Source organism: Xiphophorus hellerii, chromosome 18, assembly GCF_003331165.1.
Source record: "Xiphophorus hellerii strain 12219 chromosome 18, Xiphophorus_hellerii-4.1, whole genome shotgun sequence".
NCBI classification, from domain to species: domain Eukaryota; kingdom Metazoa; phylum Chordata; class Actinopteri; order Cyprinodontiformes; family Poeciliidae; genus Xiphophorus; species Xiphophorus hellerii.
In genome coordinates, this window is record NC_045689.1 from 28,846,991 (window position 1) to 28,865,209 (window position 18,219).

General features: G+C 37.3%; 1 protein-coding gene across 1 annotated transcript in view; it reads right to left on the reverse strand.

The window, feature by feature from the left end:
- dph1 (diphthamide biosynthesis 1) overlaps window positions 1-18,219 on the reverse strand; it is a 75,481-nt gene that overhangs the window by 33,922 nt on the left and 23,340 nt on the right. Inside the window, exon 4 of the mRNA XM_032545866.1 lies at window positions 1,996-2,117. Coding sequence (XP_032401757.1) covers window positions 1,996-2,117 — 122 coding nt within the window. The remainder of the gene's footprint in view (window positions 1-1,995; window positions 2,118-18,219) is intronic.

Genomic DNA, 18,219 nt, shown 5'->3' on the forward strand with positions numbered 1-18,219 from the left:
CAAGAACTTTCTACAAAGTAACAAGTGTAAAATAAGATTTTTTTTGTTACCATCTGCTCAGGTAGCGAGACACTAGATATAGAACTAGATATACAACACTAGATTTGCAGTACGACTTAATCAATATGCTTTTTGCATCTACTAAAGCAGGTGAGTGAGAAAAAGATTAATATTAGCAAAGTCAAAATATCTTTGGCATTGCACTGCAAAAACACAAAATCCTATCACGTATTTTTGATCTAGTTAGTAGTGAAAATATTGTTTACACTTGAAATAATTTAAAAAAAACTAACTTACAAGTAACTTTCCAGCAAGATAAATTAGTAAAACATTAATATTGATTAAAAAAGTACTAGTCCTTCAGGGAGATTATTTAACTTATGAGAGTTTTAAGTGAAATAATCTGCCAATGGAGCAAGTACTTTTTAATATATGCTAAGGAATTACTGACTTAAAACAAGCTCTTATACCTTGCTGAAATGATAGTTGAAAATTAGTTTTGTCTTATTTCAAGTGCACTGAGATATTTGCACTAGAAATTTAGACATACATACTTGGTAAAATGTTGTGTTTTTGAAAGTGATAAAGTCTTTTTCTAATGTCTTTTTTGTTGTTGTGCAAGACTGTACAAACTTTAATCTAAAAAAAGTAAAATAAAATAACTGTACTATCACAGTAAGTCTGCACCAGGTCTGTCAGTGAAAGAGATAACCAAGAGTTAAACCTGAGCAGATTTAACTGTAACTGAACGCTGAGGGGAGAGGTGTGGAGCAATCTGCATATTTATAGATCCATCCCTACTCTAAAGGAGGTTAAAGTGTACAGTACAGTTACATCTGAGCCATTTTAACACATGGATACATTTTTTTTTAAACTGATGGGAAAAAGCATCTAAATATATTGCTCAGATGAACTGTAGAATATCTGGTTTGTTTTAATCATGTCACACTGATTTTGTATGCCTAGTTCTAAGGTACTCTTTGACAATGGTATTTAAGAGGATGGGATAAATATATATATATATTAAAAAGAGAAAAAAACTGCAGAGAAAATGAAAGGAACACAGAGGAGACAGTAGCTCTGAGTCACTCTGAGGCCTGAGTCTTTCATCTTTCACAGGTGGTTGAAATCTTAGGAAACAGTGCAAATGATGTCTCATGGCTGAGAGATGAAGGCTAAGATCACAGACAGAAAGACGACCATAAACAAAATTGTTCTGGCAATTTCTTCTCATCTAACTTAACCCTGAAACTCAGACTTTAAAAACTTCAACTTTGGTGCTTGTAAGCATAGACACCGATGTGCGACTGTCCCCCACTCCCTAGAAATTAAAAATATTAGCACTAACCATCATTTCGCTACAATTGATAAATAACGGCCGAACTAACAAAAACAGGGAGGAACTTTTTTTTTTTCAGTCACATTAAGATTCTGTTGGTCATTTCTGGTATTTTGCCGAGGTGAGCTTGTTCTGGCAGATATGTATCAAAATTATTGATTTAACATTTCTTCCCATGTGCAAAAGACAGACTGACAGTGAGGTGAGATGTGTGAAGGTCCTGCAGAAATGCTTGAGGTTTCCAAAGGACACCGCTGATGTGTTTTCAACTGATGTGAATGTGGGGCGAATGTGATGCTGCAAAGACCTGCTGGGTCTTCAGTTGTGCACTACCAGTTGTTGGTCTTCAAAATAAAATCCTGATAAAAGGCATTGAAATTAGTTGTTGCAGCTCGACAAACTGCAGAAAATTCTAAGCGTTGTAATTAGATTTGTGAGGTTTACACAGTTCTAATCACCTACATTTTGCTTTCATCAATAACACCTGTCAGTCTCAGTCCTTTTTTTTTTTTTTTGATGTTCATGTGGCCTACGTGGTTTTTTCCAGGTAGCTCTCTGTCTGTAGATGGGTAACCTTGGTGGGTTTTTTTTTTCTTTTTGCATTCAGAGCAATAAAGAACCAGACAAACATGTACGAGGGAGATAAAGAAACGTACTCAGACAGCTGTGGCCATAGTGAACCATGAAATCTGCTCCCAGGGCACGGGCAGTGAAGTCGTCCACGCAGCAGGCGCCGTACGTCACGTCCCCCATTATGATGGTGTCCGCCTCCGTGAATCTATGAAACACAGAAGCAATAATCAGCGCAGTCACAGACCATGTGTGCCTCGCCTTGATTCTTGCTATGGGGATCGATGCGCATGCCATGCGAGGCGCTGTGTGATTATGAGAAAGCTGAGGTACATCAATTCCTTTGTTGGAGCAGCAGGCCAAACCACAACTCATCGAGTCTGATGATTTTGCTGATCAATGACTGACTCAAAACAACAGATTTACATACCGAGCTGCTTTGTGGCTTTACGACCAGCCATTAACAGCCAAAACGTAGCATAACAGCACTGATATATAAAGGTTACCAAGTCAGGGAAGTGAAAAAGAAACAAAGTAGAGTTAGGATTTTTTAAGTTTTCTGAATTTATTAAGTGGAACTATATGAGGGTATTTTCAGAGTTAGACTCCAGCCATGTAGGATGTACTACAGGAGGACAGTATAAGGACTATTTATCCCACAATCCACTTCAGCAGGAAGAGGAGGAGTTTCAGGAAAGAAACTTTGTGATGTCATGAAAGCTTAAAACAAAGGACTGAGACAACACCTGTCTACTGCTACATTGGAGAGGACTAAAAGAGCGCTACCTCAAAGTGAAAGTGTGTTGTATTGTATAGACCGGCCACAGGAATTAACCTTGATCCTGGTTTTACTCAGAAGTCTGTAGAAGGAACCTAATAATTACAGCTTCTCCAAAAGTTGCTGTTGATGATCTGGCACTGGGTGGCGCAAATTGATGAGACGCAGCTTCACTGAGTCTGCCAGCCAAATGTAGCTAATGCAGGGCTGAGTACAGCATGCCTGCCACACAACACACTACAAGCAGTTATCTGTAATTTGAAAAATGACATTTGGTAGTGTAGCACAGTAGTAGCTGCTAGAATAAGATTTAATATTTTCAACTATTCTAAATTGCTAAAATCAGGTTAAATAGGCCAGGTGTGTCTGGCTAGCTTTCCATTGATCTAGAGATTTCTTCACTTTTCTGTAAACTGACTGAAATGCAACGCCACATGACTACAGGCAACAGTGGTGTCACTGATAGCCGCTGTTTTTAGCCCTACCTTGTTGGGCAGAAAACACTTGTCAATGAAAAACATGCTATTGTGAGAAAAAAAAACTCAAAGTTTGCTTCGTTTCACCATCAGTGGGGCAAAGTAAGAGACATGTAAGTGGTATATTTAGGCTGCTAGAGAGTGAGAGAGAGCAAGGCTTAAAGGAATGCAAGGTATTAGTCATGGTAGCTGTGCTACCCATGCTAATAGCCAAATTACAGTGATATGGTTAGTTTTAAAGCTAACATACTTTTAAGTATGCAAAGCGTTGTAGCCTCTGCTAACAGCTAAAGAAAAACAATAACATAGATTGACTTTTATTATTGATTTATAAATCTAAATCATGAATGATGATTATGAGCACACAGAAGCATTACAAAAAACAGGTTTTGGATATCAGCACAATCAGTTAATCTCTAATTACAAATTACTTTATAGAACCTGACTTAAATCTGAACTATCCCTTTAAAATTCTTCAAGTTTATATGCTTTTTTATCCCATCTATGGCCTGGATTCTTTGCTAATCTGCCTGGAAACAAGAAAAAAAAAACTGCTTCAACTACAGTTTGCTTGAAGAAAATAAGCCATTCAGGGTAAATGCCCCTAAGCACAAGTAGGTTGTGAAAGTGTAACATAAACCATGTGGACCTAATGTTCCAGTTTGCAGTAATAGAGGAGAGAAAAAAACTAGCTTCTTGTGAGGATAACTAACAAATTGAACATGCATCTATGGGCCCAAAATTGTTTGAAAGAACAGGGTGCATTACTGAGAAACCAAGCATTTACTTTTATAGCCCTTTATGGGCAAATTAATGTTAAGTAAAGTCATTAAGGCTAAGTAAAACAAATAAAATTTGAGTGGAACACAGAACAAGTAAATGAACCATTTGAAAGCGAGGACAGAGCTGCAGGAGAGGGGGTAGTTGGGAAAAAAGGTGGTTCACGCCAGGTATTTGTGGTTTAAGTTTGACAGATTCAGGCTAGACAGAAAGCGGGGAGAACAGAGATGAGACAGAAGGCTTAGGAAGTGATAAACAGACACGGCTGCATACAGAACAGCATCTGTTCCAGCCAACAGAATCTTCGTAATGCGTCTGCTGCTGCACCAGCTTTCAACCTCCATCCACTCAGTTTATTTCCCGACTCTGGCCTCTGTGAGGGGCCTCAGACAAAGTTTCTATTAAGCCTTTCCACCTTCGTTTTCTGTGATAAAAACTCCAGGTGGGGCTCTCTCTCTCTGGGTTCCTCCTCCCCACCCCCCAGCAACTGACCCCCTTCTTATACAAGTTGTTTGTTTTTCTCCCTCTCCTCCCTTTTCCTAGTCCGGTCTGCTCTAATGGTCGATCTCAAGTGAAGAGGCCAGCTGAACCCAGCAAAAATCAGAACTAGCAATTTGTCTGGCAAATAAATATTTGCCTTTGATGGTTTGAATCAATTGCCCTCTCTGATGTTAAGATTCAGACTTTGTTTGCATCTGCCTGATTGTACTGTGAGCCAACACCTGGTGCATGTTGATGGTTTGCATGCTATTGTTTACATCCAGAAATTTTGGAGATGTTTTAGAGCAACTCAAAACCCCTCGTATTCTTTTTTTGTTGTTGTTTTTTAAAAAATTGCTCTGTGTCGGCCTTATGCTACAAACAGACCAGTTGCCATAGCACCTAGAAAACAGCAGCTCCAACAGTGTATCAGGATTCAACACCAGAAAACACGCAAACATTTCCCACACAAAGAACAGAACATTCAGTCCGCTACAGTGTTATGTTTTCAGGCTTGATATTCATTTTGCGATTATTAATAAGCAATTGTCTGAACACAGCAGTGATTGATTAGCTAATTTAAACATCTACTCTACTGATGATCTTTCAGAGAGTTGGTGTGTGCGTCCCCCCGTTTTTTTTCTGAACTGAAACACACCGAATTCTGCAGCACATCTACATGTTAGGATTGTCAAAGTCAAGCTAGCATAACTAGCCTACTTCCCTTCCTCTATTTTTCTTTTTAGTTAAAATTTGGCACTGACATGTGAAATGTGAAACCCTTGGACCTTCTTATTTAGTTGTCAGTGTGACAATTAGTAGCAAAACATTGTGTCCTTTTTTCTTTTACAATATCTGTACATTTAAGAATTAGCGCAATATGATGACAACTTGACAGCTAACCAATGCTAGTCATAGTTGGTGAGCAGTTTATTCCTTCCAGCAGGAACTTGGATGGAGGGATTTTGCTTGCAACAGCTCGTTGTAGTAACGGGTAGGTTCAGAGGTCTGTGGACGCTTGGAGAAGTTTTACCATTCGCTGTGGCTTGCTGTTTTTCGTCCAACGGAGTCTGCTGACTTTGTTTAGAAATGAATAAATTGGCATCCACCCTACAGCTAAAAATACATCGCATGCCCACCGGAGAGGGGGGAAGGATGCAATCCACTGCAGACCATAAAAAGCCATCTACAATGCAAAACACAGCACTACAGAAGATCATTGTATCTAATCAGCCATCTATCTGCCAAAAACATCATTATCACACTACCTCCACTGGCGCTGCAAAGTATATCTAGTTATTTCCAGGGTGACATTTTATGGTAATAAATGCTAAGGATCTGAGTAAGAGGCCGATATGAGAGGTGCGATTCTACTGGGACGTAGGCACAGTAATTACTGGGCGATGCACACTCCCATATCTCACTGGGAGAAAGGAAAAGCGGCACGATGGCTGATAGGGTAAAGGAGGATGTTAATAAAATCCAGATTTCCATAGCTCCATTTTAAAATAAAACATACAATGGAACAGATTGGCACATATAAAGAATGCTGTCCTATATCACTACTAATATGCACATATTTCAACTCCTAAAGAACCCAATCTCGACATTTTAGTTTGCACTAAAACTAAAACTGTTGTGTCGGTTGCTTTCTCGTACCACGTCGTATATTTGCACAGTCGTACTCTGCTCAGCCTTTCCAGCGGAAATGTCATTAAGATCTAATTAAGATGTCAGAGGAGCTAGTGAACTCCGAAACAGCCCTTGTTAATTAGCTCTTTAGCATACAATTTGAAACGTGTGAGAAATTATCCTCCGATTAAAATCTTTTCAATAATAATAATAATAATAATAATAATAAAATTGTACTGGTGTCTGCCGCAAACACAACTACATGTCAACAACCGGGCTGCAAAATATGTTTACATGTGCCCACACAAACACAGGCTATGTATTCACTGAAAGCTGATCATATCACTTTTGTATCAACAGGTTAAGCTGATATATTTTTCATAAATAGCATTTCACTTAGCTGCATTCCAGTTCTAGAGAAAACATCAAAGCGAGCTAATGTTTCCGCTCTGTCCTCCAGAGATGAGATCCTTTTTTCTGATTTTGACAGGAATTCCTTCAGATGCCACCATAAAAGAGAAAGTTGTTTGGTAATAACACCTTACAGCTCAGACAAAGAAAATAAAAGAAGAAAAAAAAACATACCTGCCTCTGAAGCATCCCATTAGCACGCACAAAGACGTTCTGTCACTAAAGGCACTCTTCTTTTGATGGAAATAATTAGACTGAATTAAGAATACCATCTGCCTGACTAGTTTGCTTATTTAAAGTTGGAGTAATTTGTGATATGAGATGTTACAATTCTTTTCTTTTTTTGCCTCTTAAGAAGCCTGTTTGTGTAAGACATGAAACTTTCAAATTGCTTGAGATAGAAGCAGGAAGATAAAGCAGATGGTAATTCTTTTTATGAAATTTGTTTCTGGCAGGGCTGGAAAATATTGCAGATGCAATGATTTATCTGGCAAATAACTGATGGCACATACTTCAGTTAATCACAGCAGGAATGTAACAAATTCAAAGTGAAAAATGTTCAAACAGTTTTAGAAACACCGCAAACCTCAGAGTATGAACTGTAACTGGGCTGCAAGACAAAAAAAACAACAAAAAACAACAATAACTGTGGGCAGAGTCATTGACCCATTCAATAAGACTTTTATTTTTTATTTTTTAGCAAATGTTCCCCATAGGTGCCAGTTCTTCTCTCTTGCTGGCTAATCTCCACTTCCTCCAGGGTTTCCTTGGTGCATTATAAGCCTGGTGGGCCACCAGGCTTTACTTGCGCCCCCACCAGGCTAACCATTGTTTGTTATTATAGGGTTTTTTTATACACCAGTAACAGTGACAGCAGAGATGGATTAAAGAGTCTATTTGGTGAGAAACACAATGGCAACATAGTGTTGGAAAAATGTTCATTTTATGTTTTCCACTAAGAGTCAATTGCATTTATTGGTCACATTAATTTAATTTATCTTTTAGTCAGACCATTTATTTCTAGACATAATCTCGTTTCAGAATAACATTTTGACGGTTAAAGTGAGATTTCCACATTGCAGAATTGATAGTTTGTAGAAAGACTAACCACTGCCCGTCTTTACCAGTCTACACGGTGTTGGCATTTGAAGAGAAAGAGTAACTAAAGTAAGGACAGGTGCAAAGATCCAATAAAATCAGGAGATGAATGCCTAAACAAGACAACTATTTGTTGTCCAGCCTAGGGATCTTGCCTTTAATAAAGTTATTAAGTTTATACGAAGACACTAGAAGAAGTTGGAATGTCCTATCATCAGCAAAAACCAAAACTAAGTTACTGCTGGATAAATTGGTTTCTGCCCTGGCACCCACTTTCAGATCTTGTTTTTTATTATTATTGCTTTTACAGCTGTTCTCTCCCTATTTTTTATTTTATCCCACTGTTGAGTTTGACATTAGGAGTTATAGCCATGGTGTTACTCTAACACCATCAATGGGTGTGATGCTGCTTGGACGTCTACTCTCGCTGTATTCATGCAGAGAATAAGAAGAAGAGGTGATTGAGCCCACCCCTGGTGAACACCAACAGAGATGGAGAATGGAAGAAAGATTTCAGGTTTCAACTGTGTGACGCTTATGGAATCAAAAAAGAAGATAAATGTCCAACAAACAAACCCTTTCAACACACCGTGTGAGCTGGGTGCATGTCAGATTAGTTTGTGGGAAATCCAGTCAAATACCTTTTCAAGGACCATAACAACTGCACTACGAGATGCTCACTAAGAACATGGAAGAAAATAGAAGACAGAATAACACAAAGGTTCTTCTTAAGGAATAAACCGTAATGTTTGTAGCAGAAGTGCTAATTTACAACGCTTTCTTTAAAATCCTACAAAGGGACTTTAAAAATACTCAAAATACTTTCCGTGATAAACTATAATCAATTGCCTTTTGTCTTTATACTGTTTATGAACATGGGATTTATTTGGTGGTGACAATGCCCAATAATTAACATTTCTGTAGATGGGCCAGACTTAGTCATTTTTCATCTGTTGTCCCTGGATGATGCTCAATCTGTCTTGATAAAAAAAAATAAATTAAAAAAAAGACTATACAAACAAAGTTAACATGACTTTGCATAAATTTTGTCTATTAGTACAAAAAAAATTAAATGATACAAATACAAAACCAGGAAACTACAACACAATTATCATAAAAGGTATAAGTAGTAACTGTAAGTGACACTAACATGGCTTAGCGAACTGAACTAATTAAAAAGTAAAAGATTAGTGATAATGTGAATATAAAAAAATAAAACTGAAAAAGATATAAGATCAAAGCTCCTCAAAACCATAAAGAAGTTACTGTTAGCATAGAAATATGTTTCTTTTCAGTATTAGGTCTAGCTTAAACAAGCACAAGGTACTTTAGTAATATTATCTTACCTTTTTTCTGAAAAAAATAAATAAATAATCTAGTTCACGTCCTGCCATATTCTGTCCAGTCCTTTGTATTAATTATTGGTCAAAAGAAGAAGATTCCTTCGTATTTAGTTTCTGTTTGCATTTTGTTCTTTGTGTACTTCCATATAGTTTAGCATTTTTTGGTTTATTGTTATGTCCCGTTTAGTTTCTCTTATGTTAGTAGTCTCACTCTTGCTTTTGTTGTATTCGTTCTCATTGGTAATCTTCACTCACGCCATTCACCTTCGCTGCCTCATCATCCTCTCGTGTTTCACCTGATCTGCCACCCAAATGAGCTGATGATTATTTACCGTTCAGAGCAAACATGGCGACTGAGGCGCGAACGCACACCGGCCGATGTCGTGACAACATCGACATAGCTCAAAACCTACTCAAACATAAAATTAGTTGGGTCGCTGCTAAAAAATTCATCCCTCATCAGTTGGCATTTATTACTTTTTAATGGTCTTAATTTTGACTAATTTAATTTAATACCTTTTACAACCCTGCGGACGCGCTGCTTAATGCTCCCTCATTGCCCTAGCCGAGTGTGAAGACTGTCTCTGAATGCAGAGGACCTGACAAACTAAATACATGACGGTCAATCTAATTTGTCCCCGTTTTTGCTCCTGCACTGACACAAGTTGTGTCGCAAGTTTCTGTAAGATCAACACAGCCGTACTCGTTTGACCGTCTCTTCTTCAAAGAGGTTTTTCTCTTTTCTAAGAGAGAACTCATCGAGTTTTCTTTTAAGTTTCTGTTAGTAAAAACAGCACAAAAACATTTTTTTTCATAAGGCTTCTCCAAAGTTATGATAGTTGGAGTAAAGGGGAAAGAAAGCTTAAAAACTATTTGATTATCAGTGTTGAGATGTTTAGTCAAAACTCATTGGTATTTGCGGTTTCATGAAAATTTGCTCAAACATCGGGATCATAGTCTCTCTTTTCATCATCGTAGTTGGCAGAGTTAAGCATGTGAAAAGCTGCCAGGCGGTAAATTCAGGAAAGAAAGAAGATAAGTGGAAGGATTTTATCGGATTTATGACACAAGACTTGAGGAAAGCGACAAAATAAAACCAATAATAATAATGGTTTTATCTCAGAGAGGTAGTGTGTTCATTTAAACCATAAAAATAAAAACCAGGATTGAAAATGCAATTTTATTTAAGTCAAAGGTGTTGGTGGAATAGGGAAGAACGAGGCTGGTTGTCTCTCACTTTTGACTTCATTTCTCAAATTCCTTAGTTGATTCCATTTTAATGTGAAATGGACGTCTACAGTGTCAGCTTGTCATAGAGTGAACTTACACTTCTCAGGATCCAAGTATAACAAAAAGAGAATTTTATCTTCATCTGAAGATGGCTGTTTCTATAGGCAAGTTTTCAAACTTCATCAGTAGAGAGACCAAAATATATATGAATCATTGAGGACATATTTTTCTCTTAATTAAAAGCTGATTTTAATTAGAATTTTGATATATTCTGTGAATACCAATATATTGGTATTCTGGTACCAATATATTGGTACTCACCAATATTGTCTATATTGTCCAATATAGACAATATAGATTGTATTGTCTATATTGACAATACAATCATAGACGTATTGTCTATTGGTAATGATCACCCAATGTTAATTTTACTAGCTCACAATTACGTTGTGTTGAGCTACCAGAGGCGCTCCCTTTACACTTAAACGGTAAGAGTTATTTTATTAAATCACTGTAAAAGCTTTAGAAGAGAAAAGTAGAAAAATAGAAGTTAGTTTGATGTGAAATAAAAAAAAAATCCTAACAGTCCTCCCACCTTAATTTCTTGTGTCAAATGACTGATATCATCATATCATAAACCTCTAACCATTTTTGGAAATTTTCACCCCGACATTCTTTAACAGTTCCCCTCATGGAGATTTAACAAATCAAACCGGAAAAACAACCAACTCTGATCGCAAACTCAGTTTTACTCATAACTGAAAATATAAATATCCAAGTAAACAGCTGTAACAAGAGCCACTGAGAATAAGCAAGAAGATTAGGTGGTAACGGCCCTATAGAACAGGGCACTGTGGGACATACATTATGAAGTAGAGATTAGTCTATTTAACATTTCCTTCAAGCTACCAAATTGCAGGAGATGCTCAATATGTATTATGCGGCACAACTAATTGGAATTTATGAAGACAAATATGAAGACATTAAGGTGAGAGGGTGCAACCATTGAAAACAATCCATCCACATATATCACTTCTGCAACTTTCCCCTCATCATCCTTGAATTATGATTGCATTCCCACATCACATCACCCTGGTTAATGAAGTAATATTTCATCCTATATAAAGTAATATAATATACATATGACATGCATAATATGCCCTGGACTCTGAAACACCATCAAGCTGAGTTACCAATTTTAAATGGATTTTAAAAGAGGTTTTTTTTAATAGCTTTGCAAAAGAATCTGTTCATATCTCATCATATTTACTTCAAATAGGGGGTTGAGGAGTAAAATACATAAGTCATTATTTTGATTGCTTGGTCAAAAACCTTAAGGTTTCATTTCTGAGCTAACTGTGGAAAAAAATGTATATATTGTTCAAGAATTTAATACAGAGCACTCCTCCCCTGCTCCTCCTTCACTCTGTTCCTTCAGACTAGTGGCAGCAGCAACTAGCAAACACCTGGCACTTAACCTTTCATAAAAAGTACTTCTCAGTCCAGAACAGTTCTAAACAGCAGGATGGAGAAACGTTGTTGTGATGATGATCTGAATAGGTAATGTCGGAAACAGTAGGGGCTTCTTAAGAGGGTGGTATTATGTGTTCCAGACATATAGAGTCATTTAATAGCACAATCAAGTAACTATGTTATCTTCAGTTACTATAATAATGCCGTACATATCAAACATGACTTAAAAAATGTTTGAAATTGGGTTTCAATTGTTTGAATGTTCCCAAGATGTGTTGCTACTTAAATAAAAGATAAATTGAAGGCTCTTTAAATATCTTTACCAGGTGTGTTGATAAATGTGAGTGGTGCCATTTTATCATTAAACTGTGGTATGTTACTTTTATATAAAAAAATAAATATTTCTTGAAACAGTCACTATGTTGTGACAGAATGGTATAAGAAAAAAAACACTGAAATAAATTGAGCTCTTCTGCCTTCTCACAGTGCTAACTAGAATCAACCAGAGCTAACCTTAGCATGTGTGTGGCGCTGCTCACCCCACCCTTAAAGCTATGTAGCATGCTGCAGCTAGGCGCAACCTGTCATGAATGCTAACACTAGCTAGCATGGCCACTGATGACGGTGGATAAACGGTTTTCCTGGAACAGTGAGTTGTTTCCCCGCCACTAGAACACTTAGCTGCACACACACAAGTGTGACTGACAGCGCTAAGACCCGCCTTCTGGCTCTGATTGGTTGCTTCTCCATTAGGAGAAGCAATTCGATGGCTACTATTCCTCAGATGCCAATAATAGCTCAGGGAGGAGATTGCTATTTTCACAGATCATCTGTCTCATACTGTTACGACAGTTCTAACAATTATGTAAAAATAAAATAATTTCTTTTAGTAAAAGTAACATACTAATCACATCTAAATATATCAACAGAGGCAATAGAATTGCTTATTTTCATTAAATGGATTGGTCAGAGGAAGGTTGCACTAAATAACAGAACATTTCTGACTGTGTTGTCAGGAACACATCTGCATAAAATCCAATAACAGTAGTGGTAGACTAGCTTCACAGGCAACAAACAGACAAGCAGGTCAGCAGGAGGAGGTTGGGGGGTGGGGAGGGTACAGGTGCTTCATTGCTGCTCTTGTTCAGCCACAGAGAGCAAACTGCACAAATGAGCACATACAATTTCCATCCCATCAAGCCATGTGTCTACCAACACTCAGCAGTGCATGAGGATGCATCACCCCCCCACCATCTCCCCTCTGCACAAAACATGCGTGTGATTTTTTTCCCCACATCTGGCAAAAGCTCATCTTTTATTCCATTACATTTCAGATATCAGCGACCGCCACCCCACCCACCTCCACTTCCCCCACACACCCACCAACAGCCCTATTGTATGGATCTGAGTGGGCTTTGGATGGAGGGGAAAGCAGATTGGTACAGAGAGAGACGGCCTTTCCCAAAGGTAGGATCTCTCCGCACAGATGAACCGTCATTATTTCTCCAAATGAATTCAGTTTAGGTAAGTGGGGGGGGAAAAAGATTAAATCAGAGAAATGAAAGTCCGCCGGAATAAATGATGTTGTGTACGGTGGGAAAACAAGAGAATATGCACCTTGAAAACTAAACAGGAGAAAATGAGGAGCATTATCTATGACGCGTGGAAGTGTTTGGATAAAGCAGATACAAACACAGGGACAGCGATAAAAGAAAAAGAATTAAAAAACAAATAAAAACGGGCGATCACATTGTGTTTGTAATATCACCAAATCTGATAGCAATAATCTGCTTTATGCACATGTAACAATGACAATATCCCAACTGCCATCCTCTAAGCAGGGGGCAACGAGCAAAAGGATTAAATTATCTCACATTCCTTCTTTTGTTGTCAGTAGGTTTTTACTATTTCCTCCAATTTAACTTCTTCTTCTTGTCATGTTTTCCACATAGGAATCATTGGTTTGCTAATCCACAAAGAAGATTTGAATTAAACAAAAGAAAAGTGACTGTCAACCTGCAGCCGTTGAACATCTGCCAGCAAAATGAGACAACAGCGAGGCTGTGAGCAGTGGATGATGCTTACACAGATGTTTTCCGTAATACCATTAGATAATCCTTTAACTCCCTGAAAAACAAGATCATTACTGGCATTTCCCTGAGTGTATCTCATCTATTTGCTATGCCATTTATTCCTAAGCCTGGGCAATGGGTCATTATAGAAAAGCCCCATAGCTTTATCCAGGCAGAACCCAAAGCTGTACAGTAAAACGGCGTGTAGTTAGAACAACGGAAACCAAGTCTACATAATAATACAAAAGAGCAAATACGGCAAACGGCTACAGGGAGTGGCATTGTTGTACTGACTTTACTGTCAAAGATGAAATCTCAAAGCTATATGCAAACACAGTCACGGTAATCTTCACAGATGTCTGGGGAAAAAAAAAAATCATAAAAGTAAATCAAGTTCGATGCAGTAGTTATCAGATGAGCGAGGGTTTAGACGGGGATCGTGATAAGCATGAAGGAGAGGAGATAACAGGGGTATTATGTGCTGCTGTGCCACCACCGGAGAACATGCCTAAAGCTTCCTTTAAGATAATGTTACTGTGTGCAATTAATAATTCATCCCCTTTTCTGTGTGAGCAATTATTAATCACGACAAAGGCAGACGTAAGAAGCGAACAAAAGAGTGGCGACTATTAAAACTTTCTATTAATTAACTGTTGTCAAAGAAATGATTCTTTAAAGAGACAGTATTATATGTTTTTCAGGTACATAGTGCCTTTTTATAGCACAATCAAGTAACTACGTTACCTTCAGTGGTGACAGAAGCTAAACTATATACATATGAGTGAAAAGAAATTTGATTTTGTAACTTAATGCCTTGAAATTGGGCCTCTGCCTCTTTAACAACTTTTGCTATTTCAAAGTGCAAATATTCTGCATTCAATAACAGGGTTCATAAACTTTTCCCACAGTAAAATTCAAGCATTCTGAAGTTCATTTTCAAATGTTTCACAATTTGGACATAAAAACAATTTAAAAACAAAACAAACAAAAAAGTTTCAATTCAGTGTAATGTAAAAAAAACTTTGTTTTGAAATGTGTCTCTCACACAAACTAATACGAGAACAAAACGCTAATCTAAAAAAAAATATCTAAAAATAAGCCAACCTTTACTTCAATTAAACAGATCAATGAGTCATTGAGTCATTATGAGTAAAGTAATATTCTTTCCATTGAAACAATCCAAACAAATTGTCAAATGAAATGCTCAAACACAATATACAAAAAAAGTTTTAAAAAAAAAAATCTCTAAAAAATGTTCTTGATAATTTCTCTGGCATTTAGAAAATAGAAATCATTTTGGTAATTCTCTAAACAGAAACCTTGAAAACACTTAAATGAACTCTGCATATAAAATAATGCAGGTGTATCTATAACGCTGTAACGCCATAATGTCATATTTTCTCTCTAGAAACTTACTGGGAGGAAGGTGCTTACATAGCAACTCAAATCATCAAACAAAAGATGTCGGCCTTAAGGCTTTTTTATTACCTACTTTAATGTCTTTAATGGTAGAAGACTAAACATTTTTGTTTCATCTTCTAATCTTTCATCATGCCAACAAAAAGTCAAGATGGTTCACTGAGAGTTTAAAACATAAAATGCAGCTGCATTCAAATGAAAAAAAAAAAGTCGGGAGAAATTTAACTGGCTGGAATGCAATATGTACATCATTTATGTTTGTATAAGTTTTTGACAGCTCATTATTAAAATGTTCTCAAGCTGCACGCATCCAACATTATTACTTTAACCCAAAACAACAAGCATTCGTCTTTCTACAGTTTAAAAGTTCTGTCTTAGAAGACTGTACTTGATAAATGGTTTTATATTTTTAACAGGGGAGCTTAAATGGACATAAAAAAACAGACAAACCAGAAAACTAAGGCATTAGTTGTTTGAAATCAGTATAAAGTACCAGCAAGTCATGTGTTTTGTAGTCTTGTCCAAACGTATAACCGGTTCAAACTTCTAAAAGGTGAATGCTGGACGTAAGTTAAATTGGGATTTTACCAGTCCCTCTGTCGGCAAAAATACATGAAATGGAGCAATAGCTGGCATTCCTATAGAAATCTCTTTTGACATAAAAGTCAACTGTGAAAAATATCCGGTGTGAGAACCTTTGTGCTCGCCACGATTGATGAGGTCACATACGAATAAACCCTCCCTCGTTTATCCTTAAGGCTTTCCTTCATCATGTGTCGCTCTGCTCCCTCAAGACTTTTACATTTTCTCTCCATTCTTATTTTTTTAACTCCTTTCCTAACTCTTTAAGATGCTTTTCAGAATTCCTAAATTAGAAAAAAAAAAGAAAAAAATCACACTTATCTTTTGTATTTCTCTTCACAGACGCTTTGGCTAATTATTGTCCTGACCTAACATTTTACATCCTTCTCAACCCAGATCTATTATTGAACTGAGCTATGTATAATTAATAAGTCACTGTCCTAAAGTGAAAGTTTATCTGGATGTGCTTTGAACACATATGAGAAAATGTTCATTACTACGACAAAAACAGACAAAAATATGCGAAGCAGAGTGAAAATTACTGATCTTTTCTGATTATTTTGGACACAGTTCTAAGTGTTTCAAAAATAAAGGAGAAAGAAAACATTTGTTGCAGCATTCTAAGAGCCTTTCTTTGAAGAAAGGCTCTTAAAATGCCAACTAATCCACTCTGAAGTGAGAGATTAAAATAATACTGTGGTTCAGATAATGTTCAGCCTCCGTCTCATTACGGGAAGAAATGTGACCTTCACTTTCATAAAATGTCCAGTTTAAAAACTAATTACACTTGAAAAAATGAGAGTAATTTAACTAAATAAATATTAGGGGGGAAGATGATTATTGCAACAACAACTGTGAATATGTTCAGAGTAAAATAATATAAAAAACCAGAGTGATGCGTGACTACGAGGTGAGTGCTAACGCTCCTCACCGGGCTGAACCTGTATGATGAGGTTAGCGCTGGTTCGTTAACCACTAATGCTCCGGCCAACCGGGAACACATACAGCTTTATTAGCGCAGACAGAGCCGGGCGCTGGGCAGCGTGTTGAGATGGAAAAGCCGCACAAAATTCTTTGTCCACAAATATAAATCATTCTCACCACTCACTCAACGCACCTCTGAAAGCACCACTACAAGTTATTCCTGCTGTTCACGTAGAGTTGCGCAACCAGAGCTAATGCGGTGGGTTTTTAAACTCTTACCTTGATCAAAAACTCTGGAAAGAAACATAATTCCTCACAGGGGGTTGATGTGAATATCTATACAGGTCAGCCTGTGTTCAGTTTGAGTGAAAGGAGGCGAGTGGGATCTGCGCTAAGGTAAACTTAAGACATCCAGCTGCTGCAGCGCGCGAGGCAACACACAGAGGCACCAACGGTGTGATTGGTCCGGCTTTAAATGCATAAACTATAAACCTATCTTCTATAAACATATCTTTTAGGAATAAATCTGTTCCGCCAGTGAAACGCTCAGAGCAACAGAGACGCTTGTAATCCGGCTTAAAAAAAAAACAGAAAAGTTTTTTTTATTTATTATAGTTATTCTGAAAACATAATCAAGAAAGGCTTAGCCTGGCGGTGGGGCTCGTACAGCATGGCGGCCTCCTTGCTTTTACCCTGATATTTACCACTCAAAAGCATAATATGACTGCCAGTTGGAAGAAATGTGTTGATAAAGTTAAAAGAAATCTGAATCTGTGGAATAAAAAGTTTGGGTCTAATTGTAGAACAAACATCTGTTAAAGTAGAGCAAGTTATCAATTGCTTATTGCACAAAACTTTCAACCTTTTTGTCCCAATGCATTTATTAGAATAACACAAGTATAACATTTGTATATAAAATGGTTCACTAGTTTCACTTCTTAGCAGAAGTGTTTCTTTCAAAACAATATCTGAATTTGGGGAGAGAGGTTTGTCAACAAGAGAATAACAGTCTTTTCTCTACAGACTGACACTGTGTAGCAACATGTAATTCATATAGATGTTAAAGAATGATGTCCCTCCAGAACCTTTGCTAGCTTATTTAAGGACTTTAAGCTGTGGAATTAGCATCACAGATAATGTCAGCATTTCTGAAACTGTAACTTATAACTCTGGTATACTTTGATAAAAGTAATCAGCTGGTGTTTACTGCCAGGCTATGCGAACTTTACACACACAGTTCTCTGTTTCTGGTGTATTTTTGTGACAATGTCATGGGACCACAAACTAGGGCTAGAAACAATACCACGTTTACCAGGAACCTTCGAAAAATCATCCTGGAAAACAACCGTTTCTGTGCAGATAAACCCGTAGACCTAAATAACCCACAGTTGGGTATGATCTCCAACTCTGTGAACGACTGATTAAAAGTTAGTTTCTTGAAGAAGAAAAAGACTTTTTGGAGCCTGAACTTAATATTACACTGCTTTCTGTGAAATTACAAGCAGATGTGCCAGGCACTGTGTCACCCAAAAGAAGAGTGATTATGGTGGGTCAGAGTGATTATGTTGGAGGAAGAACAGATGAGGACAGAAGGAATAACTTTGCATATCCT